This window comes from Bos javanicus, chromosome 10 (assembly GCF_032452875.1).
Source record: "Bos javanicus breed banteng chromosome 10, ARS-OSU_banteng_1.0, whole genome shotgun sequence".
Lineage (NCBI taxonomy): Eukaryota > Metazoa > Chordata > Mammalia > Artiodactyla > Bovidae > Bos > Bos javanicus.
Window position 1 is genome coordinate 19,171,898 of NC_083877.1, and position 18,655 is coordinate 19,190,552.

The following is an 18,655-nucleotide window of genomic DNA, read 5'->3' on the forward strand; positions in this document are numbered from 1 at the left end:
AAAGGCAAGCAGACAATTCAACTGCATCTTCAACTAAAACTAAAAACTAGAGAAAATAATTGTAACAAATATGAAAGAAGGTTAATGGCCTTAATATATAAGATGATATACAAGTTTTTATTATAATAAAATACCTACATAAATAAATTTTTTGGAAACAATTTACAAAACAGACACTGCAGATGTCTAACAAACATAGAAAAAATTACTTTAACCTCAATCCATCATTAAAGAACAGCAAATCAAATGAACAATGAGATAGGATGTTGAGCCATGATATTAACAGAGATGTGTAAATGGTAATATCCGTGCACAATGCTGCACACTCCCACACCATGAGGAACAACCAAAGCAATATAATAAGTGCATCCAGAGATTTACGCTCACTAACTTCATTTCTAGAGAAATGGAGTAAGAGATAGAGGCATAGTGACTTCCCTGGTGGTCCATTGGTTAAGACTCTGCTTCCACTGCAGGGGGTACTGGTTCAGTCCTTGGTCAGGGGAACTAAAGATCCTGCATGTCTCATGGTGCATAAAATAAAAATAAAATAGATATAGGTATAAACATTAAGCTGCAATTGTACTTATGTTACTGGGTACCCAGGCTAAACCTCAGGCTTTGAGATTATTATTTAAAATTTTTAAATAATTTTGTTTATTTTTGGCTGTACTGGGTCTTCGTTACCATGTGGACTTCTCTCTGGTTGCGGTGAGTGGGCTTCTCATTGCAGTGGCTTCTCTTATTGCAGAGAATGGGCTCCAGGGCATGTGGGCTTCAGTAGGTGCTGCACGTGGGCTCAGTAGTGGCAGCTCCCCTGCTATAGAGCTCAGGTTCAGTACTAGTGATGCATGGGCTTCGTTGCTCCACGGCATGGGGGATGTTTCCAGACCAGGGATCAAATCTGTGTCCTCTACATTAGCAGGCAGATTCCTTACCACTGAGCCACCTGGGAAGCCCCTATTTAAATCTTTAATGAATCAGAATCTTGAAATGTTGTCACTTAAGCAGTAGTTTATTTCTTGGAGCCTTGAATTCACCTATGAGGCCAACTATTGTTTGGAGAATGTCAACTGAGTTCTTTAAGTACACAGTTGTAAGTATCCACCCTATTTCCAATGTTGTGCTGTGCTGTGCTTAGTCGCTCAGTTGTGTCCGACTCTTTGCGACCCCATGGATTGTAGCCCATCAGGCTCCTTTGTCTGTGGGGATTCTCCAGGCAAGAATGCTGGAGTGGGATACCATGCCCTCCTCCAAGGGATCTTCCCAACCCAGGGGTCAAACCCAGTTCTCCCACATTGCAGGTGCATTCTTTATCAGCTGAGCTACCAGGGAAGCCCATTTCCATGTTGTTGCTATTGCTGTTGCTAAGTCGCTTCAGTTGTGTCCGACCCTATTCGACCCCATAGATGGCAGCCCACCAGGCTCCCCCGTCCCTGGGATTCTCCAGGGAAGAACACTGGAGTGGGTTTCCATTTCCTTCTCCAATGCATGAAAGTGAAAAGTGAAAATGAAGTCACTCAGTTGTGTCTGACTCTTAGCGAACTCATGGACTGCAGCCTACCAGGCTCCTCCGTCCATGGGGTTTTCCAGGCAAGAGTACTGGAGTGGGGTGCCATTGACTGTGCTAGCATTTTATGAAAAAGACTTAAGAGAAAATACTTTTTTTTGGTTAACTCATGTTATAAACAAAAGAAGGGGAAAATGAGTCGCCAACTGAAAAATATTTAAGCTAATCAGGAGTGAGCACACAATGGGGCAGCCACACAGCTGGCCGAGGAACTTACCTGGTCGTACCCATAAGGCCTCTGCTGTGGTGGCTGTGGGGGTCCAGGCTGTGCCGGTCTGTAACCCCCATACTGCTGACCTTGTCCCTGTGGGTAGTTAGGATACTGAGGACCTGGGCCACCCTGTGAAGGACCGTAGCCCTGCTGCTGTTAACTAGTATTAATTCTAGGGTCAATAATTAATCTGCAATACAGATTTCGTTAGGAATGCCCCAAATGTTATCAGTATGTCTAGGATTCATCAGCCTGTAATAATAACATGCTATTGTAAGGCAAGTGCAGAGAAAAAGAGAGTGAGCCAGGCAGTCAGGCAAGAAAAGGGAAATTTATTAGAGGGAAAAGAGAGGGTGACTGGCCCTTAAGGAGAACGAGCGTCCTCCCTGTCTGACGGCGGCCTTCTTATACCCCACCGATGAAAAATTCTCTGAAGGGATGGTCACGTAGCTGGAGGTCTGGAATCTGGTGGTCTTGCAGCTTTGAGAAGATAGGCGCCAGTGAGATAACAGGATGCCATTTGGGGAATTTGGTCAATCTCAAGGATCACTGTGATTTATTCTTTGTTTGCGAGGTCGACATTATGAGCCATCTTATCAGTGAAACCCCATGTGGACCCTATCATTCCAAACTTTTTGACTTAGGATAAGGGCCGAAGGTCAATCTTCTGTAACTGCTTCCTGTAGGACAGGGGCATTGTGGGGGTGAGATAAGAAAAGGCTGGAATGTGGGTCAAGGAGATTTGTGTGAGGTCAATGTTTTTGATAATCTGAATGAGTTAGAAGTTTGCATGCAGTTCTCCAGTTTGTGGATAGTTCGGTTGGTGAGGGCTTGTAGGCGATCCTGCCACTGTAAGAGGTGCACTGGGCTCCATAGAGGTGATGAGAGTTGGGGTCTGGGGCCCTGGCCACCTTCAGTCTTCAGCGGTGAGTCCGAGGAGGCTGGGCAGAGCTGGGTTGGAGGACTCCTGCTCAGGACCAGGAGTGGATGTCCGGATCCCTGGAGAGGGATTTGGGCAGTTGACCTTCCAATGTCCCTTTATGCCACAGCTGGGACGTGGACCTGGAGGAAGCCTTGGCTTTAGCCATGAACACGCCCGGTGTCTTTCTTTGCCGCGTTTGAAACAGGGCCCAGGTGGCTTCCTTTCTTTGCTGGTTGATGGAGGCTTGGAAACCATGTAGGGCAGTGGCTAAAAGGTGGTATTTGGCCTGATCTCATTGGGCCTTCTCTGGCTTTGCCTGTTCTTCCCAGTTATTGAAAATCTTAAAGGCTAAATTTAAAAGGTCTCGTTGAGGGGTTTGAGGGCCTTCTTCTGACTTTTTTGGTTTCTTTCGGATATCTGGAGATGACTGGGAGATAAAATGGGTCTAATTTTGTATATTTTTGTAGCGCTTCCATTAACGTGGCTAGAAATTGTGCCGGGTTTTCTTCTAGTCTTTGAGTTATTTCCCGGAGCTTAATCAAAGTTGACGACTTTATGCCCTGCCTTTTGAAGGCACACAATGAGGCAAGCAATCATAAGATTACGGGCTGCTCCTCCAGATCTCCCTGCCTGATAATCCCAGTTGGGATCATCTCTGGGGCAGGGAAGCCGTGGCCCCTACAGGCTTAGTCTGTCCTGTGTATCTCATCAGCATGCGCCTGAGAGGCTTGCCATACTCCTTCCTTCTCTTCTGGGAGAAGAGTGGGTGAAAGGATCATGTAAACATCATGCCAGGTTAAGTCACAAGACTAGATAAGATACTTGAATTCTTTTAGACAATTATCAGGATCTGAGGAGAAGGAGCCAAGACTCTTTTCAATCTGAGATAAATCAGTGAGGGAGAATGGGATATGAACCCCAACAATGCCTTCTGCTCCAGCTACTTCCCATGAAGGGAGGAGTGGAGCAAAGGAAGGAGTGGGGTCCTGTGATGAAGTTTCCTGTTTTAAAGTTGTTCAGGACTGGGTACACGGAGGGCATCTAGGGAGGTCGGGGTAAAGCCTTGGGACTCTCAGGGTAGAGGGTGGGGCTGAGGTCCCCGTGTATCTCTGGCACAGGCTGGGGAGGGGGGTTGGGAGCTGGAGGCCTGCACTTGAGAAGGAGGAAGGTAGGAGGGTTCGTAAGGTAGAGGTTGTGGAACTGGACCTGGAGCAGCTGCAAGGGGATCAGGAGCACTAGGGGGTGGGCTGTGGTCAGGAGGGTCGAAGGAAGAAGAAGCAAAGTCTGAACAGGGATCAGGAAACATTGTATTAGGAGGATGTGGCCCAGAGTGGGCTAAGAGTATTTGAGAAGTAGAACAGGATTCACAGAGGGGGTCGAGAGCGAAGAGCAAAGAAAGCCTGAACGTAAGGGATTTCTAACCACTTAACCATTGTGGCGGCAGAAGTTACCAAAGTCCTGTAGAGGATTATACTCGAGAGTTTCGTTTTCTGGCCACTGGGACGTGTTATCAAGTCTGTATTGTGGCCAGACAGTGTTAGAATAGGAAATAAGTCTTTTTGGTCTGATCTCCCCTTGGAAGCCCAAAGCTTTTAGGTTTCGGAGAAGGCATCCTAGAGAAATAGATTTTGAGGGCAGGGATTGAGAATTTCCATTTGCAGCCGAATAGGGAGGTTAGCTGCTACTGCTGCTCCTAAGTTGCTTCAGTCGTGTCCGACTCTGTGCAACCCCACAGATGGCAGCCCACCAGGCTCCCCCGTCCCTGGGATTCTCCAGGCAAGAACACTGGGGTGGGTTGCCATTTCCTTCTCCAATGCGTGAAAGTGAAGTCGCTCAGTCGTGTCTAACTCTTAGTGATCCCATGGACTGCAGCCTACCAGGCTCCTCCACCCATGGGATTTTCCAGGCAAGAGTACTGGAGTGGGGTGCCATTGCCTTCTCCGATAGGGAGGTTAGACAAGGGCGAGAGAACGTGAGGAGAAAGATCCGAGAGAAAAGGCATCCCCGTTCTCAGGATTTTCTCAGAGAGTAATAATAGTCTGCTTTGAAATAGTCTGCTATTTCAAAGTCAGATGGGGCACAAGGCCAAGGGCCCGAGGGCCGTGGGGATCCTCCCGCCTAAGTGCCTAGTGCTAGGACTTGGAAATGAAGCGAGAGAGAGAGAGAGAGAGAGAGAGAGAGAGGATCTGAGAGAATGGGATTTCACTCACCCTTGGAACCGATGGATGAAATGTGGGCCAGTGTGTGGATGTCAGTCCAGCAAGACAAGTGGAAAGTCCCGTCCCGGAGCTCATCTCAGTTTCTCGGCCAGGTCCAAGGCAGGGGACCACCGGAGGTGGGCTTGTGAGAGGAACCCACCCAGTTGTGGTGGATCTTCCCTCCCGGGTTTCGGCACCAGAACGTAAGCCGAGTGCAGAGAAAAAGAGAGCCAGCCAGGCAGTCAGGCAAGAAAAGGGAAATTTATTAGAGGGAAAAGAGACAGTAACTGGCCCTTAAGGAGAACCAGCTTTCTGACAGAGTCCTTCTTATACCCCACCACTGAAAAATTCTCTGAAGTGATGGTCACGTAGTTGGAGGTCTGGAATCTGGTGGTCTTGCAGCTTTGAGAAGATAGGCGCCAGTGAGATAACAGGATGCCATTTGGGGAATTTGGTCAATCTCAAGGGTCACTGTGATTTATTCTTTGTTTGCGAGGTCGACATTATGAGCCATTTTATCAGTGAGACCCCATGTGGACACTATCAGCTCTTATTGCCCAAGTTCAAGAACTACAAACTTTTACCTACTGGACTGCAAAAATTTAGCCACCTCTCCCATGGTGTCCCCAGTCATCTCTGAGACTTTCACTGGGGCTATCTCAGATGGGCTCAAAAACGTGTGTGTTCCTGTTCGTCCTAGACTTCCTGCAGGCAGTTGTTCTACCTCTTTCTTCCCCTGGTTCTAGATAACTGATAACCTCTGTGCTGTATTGGTGATGGGATGAAGAAAGAATGGGAGTAAAAGATGCAATCCTTCATGTCTACTGTTAGGTCTCAGCATGCAACAGACCTTTCTGCTAGTTTCCTATATAACATAAGTGAGATCAGACCATAATGTAAAGGAATGGAATGTGTGTTGCCAGTGAGAGGAACTTGAACTGTTTTGCAGAGGGTAGAGAAGAAAGCCTGAGTCTTTAGTCCAGAGCCAGGACTCTGGGAACCATCACACAATAAACACCCACAAGCTGTGTAGGGATGTTTGATTCTGGTGTACCAACCAAGTACGAGTGAATCTAAATGCAAAGAAGGTTCCTCTTTGCAGAACTTCCTCTCCAGAGTGCTAGGTATCCATCCAGAATCTCTTGTATTCCAAAACCACCTCCTTTGGGCACTTCCTATGAACCTGGGGGAGTTTTGATCTTAAGCTCCTGGAATGAAGGCACAACGGCAGCAGCTTGGAGGTTTAAATTTGGCTAAATAAGTGGGCTGATTCCTTTGCTTGTCTCCAGCAGCACCTTCCTCATCCTCAAAGTCAATGTCTACTACTTCCCATCTCCATCCACTCAATCTGGCTCCTTCAGAGTTAAAAGGGGCTAAATCTCTTCGGAGCACTGCTACCCTGGCTTTGATTTTTGATTTTTGCTGAAGGAACTAGAGTGAAGTGAGGGGAGCCCTCTTGGAACATTTCATTACCAGATGACTTCTCTACTCTGCTCTTTCTTCTTCTTCTTTTGTTGTTGTTGTTGGAAAAAGAAGGTTTGCTTTATTGAGGAACCCAGCAACCCAGGGAAAAGGTGGGCTTATGTCCAGACACTGGCTCTGAAGATTCTGCTCCACCATGAAAGCTTCTCAGATGGTAAAGAATCCACCTGCAAGGCAGGAGACATGGGTTTGATCCCTGGATTGGGACGATTCCCTGGAGAAGGGTATGGCTACCCACTCCAGTATTCTGGCCTGGAGAATCCCATCAACAGAGGAGCCTGATGGGCTATAGTTTATGGGGTTGCAAAGAGTCAGAGGTGACTGTGCATATAATTTATATATTTTATATCTCTGAATGTTTCTAAAGGGAGAATCATTTGGGAAGGAGATCAGAGTCTTCATTATCTTCCACTGTGTGCAGACTTTTTTTCTGATTGGTTGGTGGTGAGGTAACAGGGGGCTGTTTTAGGAACCTTGTGCTCAGGCTGAAGTCACCATCCTTTATGTGGGTGGGGGCCTGAGTTCCTAGTTTCAGGACTTAATGAAGCTCAGGTTCTTTTTTTGTTTGTTTTTTGGCTGCACTGGGTGCTTGTTGCTGTGCGTGGACTTTCTATAGTTGCAAAGAGCAGGGGCTACTCTTCATGTGGGCTTCTCATTGTGGTGGCTTTCTGTGTTGTGGAGCAAGGGCCTAGGGCACTCAGGGCTTCAGTAGTTGCTATACGTAGGCTCCAGAGTGAAAGCTCGGTAGTTGTGGCCTAGGCAGCCTAGTTGCCCCTCAGCATGTGGGATCTTCCCAGACCAGGAATCGAGCCAGTTTCCCCTGCATTGCAAGGCGGTTCTTAGTCACTAGACCACCAGGGAAGCCTGAAGCTTGGGTTCTTGATATCTCATCACAGAAAGAATTCAGGGAAAGACAAAGTGATAGGTAAGAAGAGGATTTATTTAGAGAGAAACACACTCCACAGACAGAGTGTGGGCCCTCTCAGAAGGCAAGACCAGGATGCTCTTTCATCTCATGTTGTCTTTTCTTCCCCACTGCTCCCTTCTGGGGTGTCAGCAGCCTTAAAAGAAATGAGCATCTCACGTGAACCAAGCTTATTTGTTCACAAGAGTGGGGTGGCTTCCAGCCTGACACCTCTCACTTGCCAGAAACTCTTGGGCAAAGTTTTACTTTCCTAATAATGGAAGGGGATCTTGCCCATCAATTACAAACTGCCACATGGTTTCTCAGTCCACTGAGAAATGCTACTTCTCTCTTGTCGGCCAGTGCCCCCTCCTGTCCTGGCAGCTTTTACATGCTACCTGGTGGGGCTCTGAAGGGCAGAATCACTGACTAGGATGATACTAAGAGTACCAGCAAGGATCTTATCAAGTTTTTCAAATGATTTGGACTTCTTCTCTGCCAAATTGAAAGTGATGTCTCTTCCAGGATATTAGCTTCTTGTCTTCCTTAACTGGGAGGCTTGTTTTGCTATTCCTGCAGCCTAAGTCCACATCAATGCATGTCCTTAAAGAAAGCTTAGAAATGTTTGGGTACAGGTGACCCCCATGGGTGTTCCTTCTATCTAGGGCGCTCCTCTCTGGACCAAGATTTCTTACTGTCATGTACAAGTAGGGACTTTTGTAACAGGTTCTAAAGTTTTTGAAACATTAATAGGTAAGCTTCCATATAAACTGTTGGTTAGGGCTTCCTTGGTGGCTTATTGGTGAAGAGTAACCAGCCAATGCAGGAGATGTGGGTTCGATCTCTGGTCCTGGAAGATCCCACAGGCCATGGAACAACTAAGCCTGTGTGCCACAATTACTGAGACTGTGCTCTGGAGCCTGCAAGCCATGACTACTGAAGTCCATACACCCTAGAGCCGAAGCTCTGCAATAAGAGAAGCCACCACGTTGCCCACACGCCACAGTGAAGAATAGCCCCTGTTTGGCACAATGTAGACCTAGTGCAGCCAAAAATAAATAATTTAATTTTTTAAAATTGTTGTTTAAAAGCTAAAATATGATTTCTTCTTACAGGATGTAGAGGCTTGAATTCAGCTTTCAGACCTTTGTTTTGTTACATGAATTTTAGAAAAAACTATGAAGTTAGCCAAATGCAGTTGTTTTAGACTCTGAAGCTAAGTGCTTAGTTTGATTAGATAATTTGTTGCATATCATTATGACTGGTAGACATGGTTCCTCTAAGGGTTTAGACTATACGATGCTGCAGATATGCTGCAAATCTTTAGTTGTTCTCACGGAGTTGTGAGTGATCTTGTTTATGGAGTTTTCAGGCAATGAGAAACTGAGACTGAAAAGATGGTTAAGAAGAACGTGAAAGTAGTCTTCCCCTCGTGGTAGAAGAAAGACTAGACTGTAACATCTTAGACAGGAGTTGGACTGGATATCTTAGTCCTCTTTTGTGTTTTAAGTATCGGAACTCATGTGAACCAGCGTAAGCTAAAGAGCGAACGTCTCTATAGAGATTCAGAAGAATCTCATAACTCCCAAAGGCAGGAAGTTTTCTGGACCTCAGGGGATTCCAGAGGAGACTGTGACCTCAGGCAAAGAAAATCAAGCCAACTAGTCATTCAGTCTCTCCTGAACTCCTTTGTCACTTCACTTTGTTTATGCTTTATCTCTACAGCTCAGTTTTTCCTGTTTATTAGTATATAAGTGCCTGGAAAGGGGGCTAGCTTTATATCTTTTTGGTTCACGCAAGCAAAAGAGGAAAGTAGCATCAATCAGTTCCAAATCCAGATATCCAAGCACAGAAATTAAACTGGTACCTTTCTTTGGTCCTACCAAAGAAAGTCAAAGGAGTTGTAAACAAGGGTCCAGGGCTTGAGAAAAGGGCTGTAAGGGCCCATGGAAGACTGCAGGCTTAATACTGCAAAAGATGCTTATCACACTGGGCTTCATGCAGCTCAATCTAGCTGATGGCTCTAGCTGGCTAGTTCTGTATATAATTTTAATTATTTATTTTTGGCTGTGTGGGTCTTTGCTGCTGCATGGGTTTTTCTCTAGTTGTGGTGAGTGGAGGCTACACTCTAGTTGAGGTGCATGGACTTCTCTTTGTGGTGGCTTCTTATCGCAGAGCGCGGGCTCTAGGGCTCTTGGGTTTCACTAGTTGTGACACAGGGGCTCAGTAGTTATAGCTCTAGGGCTCTAGAGCACTGGCTCAATAGTTGTGGAGCAGCGGCTTAGCTGCCTCCAGGCATGTGGGATCATGCCGGATCAGGGATTGAACCCACGTCCCTTGCATTGGTAGGTGGATTCTTTACCACTGAGCCACCAGGGAAACCCCTAACTGGCTAATTCTGAATGACCTAGTTTTCAGAAAACGTGCTGCCCTTGGGTTTTCATGTTTTAATATAGCTAACTTGTTGAGGCCATGTACCACCTGACCTCTGTGGGTAGGAGGGTGAAAAAGTAAGTGAAAGTGAAAGTTGCTCAGTCTTGTCTGACTCTTTGCGACCCCTTTGGTATTCTCCAGGCCAGAATAATGCAGTGGTAGCCTTTCCCTTCTCCAGGGGACCTTCCCAACCCAGGGATCGAACCCAGGTCTCCCACATTGCAGGTGGATTCTTTACCAGCTGAGCTGCAAGGGAAGCTCAAGAATATTGGAGTGGGTAGGAGGGTGGTTTCTCTTAATGTAAATTACTGTTATTGATTTTTGTTAGCCAGTGGTATGTTCTAGACAACAAAATAAAACTTAAGAGGCAGTTTGTGGACTAGGATAAGCTTGGTAGTCTTCTCTCTAAGGTTACTTGGAAGCTGGATTTGGCTTTTTAGGCATGAAAGTGCTTAGAGAACTTTTCCTGGTAGGGATGAGCTGAACCTTGTTACATTGAGACAGAAAATAAGCTAGACAAGGAAGCGCCCTATGAAGAAATTGAAGATATTGGTAGATCTGTGGTACCTGAGTAAAGATATATCTACTTGTAAGTTACTCCATTTCTTAATTCTTCTGTAAAACTGGGGAAAATAAAATACAAAAGAATTGTTCTGTATTGCTGGGGAAGTCAAGTGAAGGATCTATTTCATGTTAGGGAGAAGGCAATGGCATCCCACTCCAGTACTCTTGCCTGGAAAATCCCATGGACGGAGGAGCCTGGTAGGCTGTAGTCCATGGGGTCGCTACGAGTTGGACACGACTGAGTGACTTCACTTTCACTTTTCACTTTCATGCATTGGAGAAGGAAATGGCAACCCACCCCAGTGTTCTTGCCTGGAGAATCCCAGGGACGGCGGAGCCTGGTGGGCTGCCGTTTATGGGGTCGCACAGAGTCAGACACGACTGAAGAGACTTAGCAGCAGCAGCAAAAAGTAAGGGTTGGCGGGGCTTCCTTGGTGGTCCAGTGGTTAAGAATCAGCCTTGCAATGCAAGAGACACAGGTTCAATCCATCCCTGGTTTAGGACAATCTCGTGCTGAGGAGCAACAAAGCCCACGAGCTGCAACTACTGAGCCCATGTGCTGCAACTTCTAAAGCCCACTCACCTAGAGCCTGTGCTCTGCAGCAGGAGAAGCCACCACAATGAGAAACCTGCACACCCCAACAAAGAGCCCCCACTCAACTCGCCACAAGTAGAGAAAGCCTGAGTGCAACCATGAACACCCACCACAGCCAAAAAATAAAATAAATAAGTAAATAAATCTTTTTTAAAACCCAGTAAGGGTTGGCATGTTCCCTCTTCTTTCTTACCAACACCCAGTCTGAAAGGGCAGAACCAAGGAGAGCAGAACCCTGGAGCCAAGAGATGAGCGAGAGGTGTGTTATGGCACCAGGGTCAGGGCATTGGAGCAAAAGAACCTTAGCGGACCTGTCCTTAAACACACATGAGGTGGGGCCTTGAGAGACTCAGAAAAAAAAGGAGGTATTTGTGGGGTGTTAAATTCCTGCAATCCAGTAAACTGGGGGCTTGAAATCATTACGATATGGGAGTTAAGGTAAATGTGACTTCATTTTATAGTCACAGGCTGATTGTTCATGCCAGATACATTTAAAAGAGAAAAATAAATAGAAACAAACTCCAACAATGGTAAAATCATTAAGCAAAGTATTTTGATATGATAGACTATCTTGTAGCCATTAAATGTGATGTTCACAGCAGATGATCTGAGAAAAATCTTACTGCATCATCTCTTTAAAAAAATCACTAAATTCAGTATCGTGTCGACTATGTACAGGGGATAGAAAAATACCAGAAAGAAACCAAATAAGATGCTGACAATGGTTGTCTGTGGGTAGTGGGAATGTGGCTGATATACTTCCTGCTTCCTGGCACTTTTGCAGTCCCTCCAGTGCTATATTGAGTATGTATTACTTTTAGAATTAGGAACAAGAAAAAGTTCACACATGTGTTGTAATATTGGTCACACCTCTTATAAGCTGGTCTACATCTAAGTTACTGTGTTAACGTACCCAGAACTATTTGTATATTATCTTTAGTTTTACAGTGCAGGTTTTGCCTTCATAGTAAAAAATTCCAAATATCAAGAAGTGCTGGGAAAGATTCTTACCTTGTGCCCTGGATGCCACATAGCAAGCTCAGTTTCATCCTCTTTAGTCTTCACTCCCTTCTCTTAAGACTCTGTCTGGTTTTCTTAAGGAGAGCTTCCCAGCTGGACTAACCAAGCCTCTCCTTCTCTTTGGCAGATTACCTCCAATATTCCAGGGCCTTCTTCCTCATCTCTGTCTTCACCATACTTGTTGTCCTTGGCTGGCTCTTCAGTTCTTGCCTCCCTAGAAGAGGAAGGGTGAGCGGTAACTTGGATCTGAAGGTATCCATGCTCAGCTTCATCTCAGGTACAGACCCAGATGGCAGGGTAGTACTGTGGTAAAACTGCTGAGGGAACAAACTTCCTCTGTGTGGGTTTTTATCCCCTTTTTCTTGTTCCCTTTCTCTTTTTCATTCCATCAAGTTGCCAGCTACCTGCCCTGTCTTACTGTATGAAACACATTCATTAGCTTAACCCAGGGAAGAGGCCTCACCTTGGCCAGTCATCTTGGTTAGATTTTTATCTCTTTGATCCTTTCTATGTAATATGGTATGGGCTTCTCCAGTGGCTTAGTGGTAAAGAATCTGCCTGCAACGCAGAAGACGTGGGTTCGACCCCTGGGTGGGGAAGATCCCCTGGAGGAGGAAATGGCAGCCCACTCCAGTGATTCTTGCCTGGGAAATCCCATGGACAGAGGAACCTGGCAGGCTACAGTCCGTGGGGTTGCAAAAAGTTGGACACAACTTAGCGACTAAACAACAATGACAAATAATGTGGTGTCTGGAAGTAGAAGAATTGGGGGTAGCAGTCAAGGCAAATTAAAGACACTGACAGATGTGACATGTTTTCTTCTGGTCCTAGCCTCCTGCTTGCTGCTCTGCCTCATCCTGTTTCTGGAACAGGTCGACTTGTATACTTCAGAAACAGTGGACTCAGCTCTCCTATGGCCCTATCAGGTTAATTGGGGGAGTGACTTCATATACTTGTTTGCGGGTGAGTCAGTCCCCTTCCTGCCTTAAGCTAGGAGGATGGAAGGGGAAATCAGTTCTCGAAAGGGAGGAGGAATCTAGGAGAAATAGAAGCACTAACCGTTCCTATTAAAAACATTCATACCTCAAGAAGCAGTGTGGTATGGTAAATAAAACATGCATTTTGGAGTCTGAAAAAAAATCTAGAATTAGTAACCTGTTCTACTAACTGGCTTCCCTGGTGGCTCAGACGGTAAACGTCTGCCTACAAAGCCAGAGACCCGGTTTCAATCCCTGGGAAGATCTCCTGGAGAAGGAAATGGCAACCCACTCCAATATTCTTGCCCCGAAAATCCCATGGATGGAGGAGCCTGGGAGGCTACAGTCCATGGGGTCGCAAAGAGTCTGACACGACTGAGGGACTTCATTTTCACTGTTCTATTAGCTGAGGCACAGATGGGTTGAGAAACTTGCTCAAGACCATACAGAAAGTAGGAACTATGATTTGCATGCAGGAGGTTCAAGCTTTGTCCTCATCACGGAAGAAGTACAGTAATGAAATGGGAGTGCAGGAGGGTAAAGGAACCCTGCTGGCGGGGGGCGGGGATGGGCAGGGGATTGACTTCACTGAAAAGAGCCCTTGTGAGCTGAGTATTGAAAGAATGAGTTAGAATTTTCAAAGTCCAAAGACCATCTGTCTCTTGAAACTCACCTCAAATTCTTCTCTTCCCCTAGGGATTGTCTCCTTCCTCAATTACATAACTTCCAGATCTCCTTCTCTGGATCAAGACATCACCGCAGTTCCTACAGAAAAGTCAAGGCTGGGATTTGGTCCAGTGACTCTGCCTGCTGAAGATGCCTTGTCAGAGCTTCTGACAGAATCTTCGAGTGAGATCAGCCAAACCCATCAAATATAGAACTGTGACTGATAAGAACCCAACTGTTGCTTGACTTAAAAACAGGGGAGAAGCTAACTGAGTAGGGAATGATTGTGCAAATTTGAGGAAACTCTCCTAATATCATGTCCATATAACTGAAGGGGACAGCATTAAAGCTGATAAAATCTCCTTTGTGTATGTTGCATCCAAAATGTGTATGATAGTCATAAAGCAAATAATGAAAACTCCCAGAAGAAAAAGTTGCTAAAAGAAAACATCAGTGTTTAGGTACACAGATCAAAGAAACTAGCAATAAATGGCAGTGCATTGAATCAGAGCTCTCTTGGGAATCAGGGATTTCACAGACCAGAATGGTGCATGCAGGAAAATGTCACCAAATTTTGTTTGAACTTTTCTTTGCCATGTGTGGCCTTGGGAATACTCAGGATGGAAGGCATTTGCACACTATTATTGAATCTGAATTGGGCATCATTACCAGAAATGGAATGAATATCATGGAGATAATACCTACCCCCCAAGGAGTTAAGAAGTGCTGGATAGATTTAGGGGAATCTATGACACCCCCCCTTTCTATGAGGAATGGTAATTTGAAACCCTTATAGTCTATTCAGTAAACTGACAGCTTCTTTCTAGGCTGGGGGTTATGTGAACCAGACATCTGTAAACTCTGAAATTCCTTTTTTTTTTTTTTTACTCTGAAATTCTATATGCTCTTTTCTGTGAAGAGGGCTATACTGTCCTTTTTATTTTTAATTGGAGGATAATTGCTTTACAATGTTGTGTTAGTTTCTGCCATACAGCAACGTGAACTCCATCAGATTCTTGATAGGGCCTGACCCTTCTGATTCTTTAGGGATCTATTATGTCTTTCCAAGTCAAATGAGGCTAAAGGACTTTCTTAAGCCTAAGCATATATGTGGACCAAATTAAAATTTTTCTCCATGTTTTATATACTGTGTAAGACAAGTAAGGGTAGAGGCATTCAGGTAATCACATGAATATTTTGATGGCTAGAGATCCCTTTTAAACTCAGACCAGATTCCACGCAGAAGGTCCCGGGACATTCATCCTGTCTTTTACTCCTTTAGTAGCTGCCACTATGCTTCCGTTGGTTGAGGTCCATCCTTCTTCTCCTCAAGCCTGGCAATAGAATGGAATAGTGGCCAGTTTCACCCCTTGCTGCTCGTAAAGATAAGCCTTGGGATCCTTTTGTTTTAAAGATTCATTGATAATCATTGTATAAAACAAACATGACAGCTCTAATAATCCTGGCCACCCCCATCAGTAATTACCAATCATTTCCAGATGGTAACTGGAAGACTGTTAGGTTAATACTTCTGCTTTTATTCTTAAAGGTCGGAGTTAAGCAGCACAGGCCTGTGTATACCCACCCACAGAGACACACACAAACGCATGAATATAGACACACCCCATTTTGACCGTGCCTCAGAAAACCCTTCTCTCCATGTTGGCGGTCTTAGTTAGGGCAGAGTCTAGTGTCCCCCTGCTTCAACGGGCCTCATTTCAGAGGCTCTTCAGGCTGTTCCCGGGCCTTTGTCTGGTTGTTAGATATGGAGTTCAAGTCCAGCTTCTCCTCCTCTTGTCACCACTCACGCTAAGTATACCCTACAAGTTGACCAATTCAGAACTTAGTGGGTTCAGAAGTTTTATTTATTGTATGATTTGGTTTGAAGACTGTAATTATATGACTAAGGAGTTGAGTACTGGTGACTCGTCAGGGAATGGAAGTTTTAACTGCGGTGAGAAGGAGGAAGCATGTGTGAATGAGAAGGAAGGATGCTAGTTCTTCAGAAAGTAAGCATCAAGGCCCTGGTTATTACCAGAGGATAGTAGCTAAGTTTTCTACCTTGCTATTAGAGAACGATCTTTAAGCATAGAGAGCCCTTAATCGCTCCTTTAGAAACTGAATGCTTGGGATTTTTCTGATGATTCAGTGGTTACGGGATTTTTCTGATGATTCAGTGGTTAAGAATATGCCTTCCAATGCAGGCAACACAGGTACCATCCCTGGTCAAGGCACCAAGGTACCACATGCCATGGGGCAACTTAGCCTGTGTGCTGGAGAAAATGGTGCACCACAATGATAGATCCTGTGTGCCACAACTAAGGCCTGACTCAGCCAAATAAATAAGAAGAAACTGAATGCTCTATTTTCTTCTTACTCTCTTTCTTTGCTTGCAGAGAATCCCTTTAAAAAGCTTAAATAGACCTCCAATTAGATAGCTCATGGGGGGTACTTTCCTTATGGTCCAGTGACTAAGACTCAGAGGGCCTGGGTTCAATCCCTGGTCAGGGACGTAGATCCCACATGCCACAACTAAAGGACTCACATGACACAAAGAAGTTCAAAGATCCCACTTGGCACAGCTAAGACGTGGTGCAGCCAAAAAATACTAAAAAAAAAAAAAAAGTGGGGGGAATGGCTCATTAATGACCCTTTGCTACATCCCCTCTGCTCCAGATACATTACATGACAGGTGAAGGGAGAACGAGAGAGGGGAGGGGGAAACACACATGTATAGCTAGGTCAAAACAAGACAAGCATTTTCGAAAAACAGAAAAATAACAAAACCCCATGCTGTGATTGAGTTAAGCCAAAGACTTATTGGGCTCAAAGTCCAAAAGTTTGGCAGAGGTGAACAGGAAGACAGTTCCTGTGGAGTGAAAAGGAGTAAAACTGCTTCTCAAGATATGGACTAGAGCCAAATTCCCAGCTCTAGTTCAAACTAGGGACTTAAAAGAAGCTGAGGACTTCCCTAGTGGTGCAGTGGATAAGAATCTGCCTGCCAATGCAGGGGTCATGGGTTCTATCCCTGGTCCATGAAGATCCCACATGCCGCAGAGCAACTAAGCCCCTGCACCACAGTTACTGAACCTGTGCTCTACAAGCCCACGCTCTCAAGCCTGCCAGCCTCAACTACCAAGCCTGTGTACCCCAGAGCCTGTGCTCCACAACAGCAGAAACCACCACAATGAGAAGCCCATGCATCACAACTAGAGAGTAACTGGAGCAACTGGAGAAAACCCAGCCCATGCAAAACAACAAAGGCCTAATGCAGCCAAAAATGAAGAAATTAATTTTAAAGATATTTTAAGAAAAGAAAATCGGGGCTGCACTGTATTTGGAACTACAGATCCAAAGAGGTAGAAGGACACAGGTACAACCCTGCTTTACGAAGCAGTGCACTGATTCATTAACTGGGTTGTAACAGAACAGGAAATCTGAAATATGAGACCTGACCCTGTACTGGGATCTTTGGCCAAAACAAGGAAATCCCAAAACTATCAGATGGAATGAGCATACAAGAAGAAAAAGAAACAAAAAGAGCCAGGAAAATTTTTTTGGTGCCTGAAAATAGGAATTCTAACCATATAAAGAAATGTTCATTTCATTTCATTGATTATCTGCTCTGATTTTTATTAATTTTTTCCTTCAATTTACTTTGCATTTAATTCGCTGTTATTCCAGTTTCCTAAGGAGCATAGATTATTGATTTTAGATCATTTTTCTTTACTAATACATGCACTCAATGCTATAAATTTCCCTCTAAACCCTGCTTTCGCTGCACCCCACAAATTTTGGCAAGATCTATTGTTCACTGTCATTTAGTTCAAAATATTTAAAAATTTTAAGTTCTCTTGAAGTTTTTTCTTTGACCCGTGTGTTATTTAGAAGTCTGTTATTTAATCTCCAAGTGCTTAGGGAATTTTCTAGCTGTCTTTCTATAGTTGAATTTTAGTTTAATTCCATTGTGATTTGAGAGCACATGCAGTATAATTTTAATACTTTTATTTTTGTTAAGGTGTGTTTGATGGCCCAGAATGTGGTCCATCTTAGTGGATATTCCACGTGAACTTAAGAAAAATTTCCTGTTGTTGCCCTGAAGTGGTCTATCACTGTCAGTTATATCCAGTTGGTTGATGGTGTCCTCATTAATGTTCTAGTTGCTAGAGCTGTCCATTTCTGATGAAGAGTGTTGAAGTTTCGTGGCAAATAGATGGGGAAACAGTGGAAATAGTGACAGACTTTATTTTTGGGGCTCCAAAATCACTGCAGATAGTGACTGCAGCCATGAAATTAATTAAAAGATGCTTGCTCCTTGGAAGAAAAGTTATGACCAATCTAGACAGCATATTAAAATGCAGAGACATTACTTTGCCAACAAAGGTCCATCTAGTCAAGGCTGTGGTTTTTCCAGTGGTCATGTATGGATGTGAGAGTTGGACTATAAAGAAAGCTGGCTGCCGAAGAATTGATGCTTTTGAACTGCGGTGTTGGAGAAGACTCTTGAGAGTCCCTTGGACAGCAAGGAGATCCAACCAGTCCATCCTAAAGGAGATCAGTCCTGAATATTCATTGGAAGGACTGATGCTGCAGCTGAAACTCCAATACTTTGGCCACCTGATGTGAAGAACTGACTCATTGGAAAAGACCCTGATGCTGGGAAAGATTGAAGGCAGGGGGAGAAGGGGACGACAGAGGATGAGATGGTTGGATGGCATCACCGACTCAATGGACGTGAGTTTGAGTAAACTCCGGGAGCTGGTGATGGACAGGGAAACCTGGCGTACTGCAGTCCGTGGGGTCGCAAAGAGTTGGACACGACTGAGAGACTGAACTGAACTGAACTGCTGAAGTTTCCAACTATGATAATGGATTAATCTATTTGTTATTGTAGTTTTATCAGTACGTGGCTCATGTCCTGTTGTTAGGAACATACACTTTAAGGATTGATATGTATTAAGGGATTGACCATTTTGTCATTATGTAACATTCTTCTTTATCCCTTACAACCTTCCTTTTTCTAAAGTCTGCTTTGTCTGAACTTAGTAAAACTATTACTAGTTTTATTAAGGAACTATTACTAGTAGTAGTAGGAACTATTACTTCCTACTTT

At 44.7% G+C, this 18,655-nt stretch overlaps 1 protein-coding gene across 2 annotated transcripts in view; it reads left to right on the forward strand.

Annotated features, from left to right (window-relative positions):
- Positions 1 to 13,904, forward strand: part of TMEM202 (transmembrane protein 202) — a 15,747-nt gene extending 1,843 nt beyond the window's left edge. Inside the window, exons 3-5 of one of the 2 annotated variants that reach the window (XM_061430295.1) lie at positions 12,027 to 12,176; positions 12,731 to 12,862; positions 13,573 to 13,904. In XM_061430295.1, coding sequence (XP_061286279.1) covers positions 12,027 to 12,176; positions 12,731 to 12,862; positions 13,573 to 13,754 — 464 coding nt within the window. In that variant the 3' untranslated portion in view covers positions 13,755 to 13,904. The remainder of the gene's footprint in view (positions 1 to 12,026; positions 12,177 to 12,730; positions 12,863 to 13,572) is intronic. The other variant, XM_061430296.1, reaches the window with a different exon arrangement.
- The last annotated feature ends 4,751 nt before the right edge of the window (positions 13,905 to 18,655 follow it).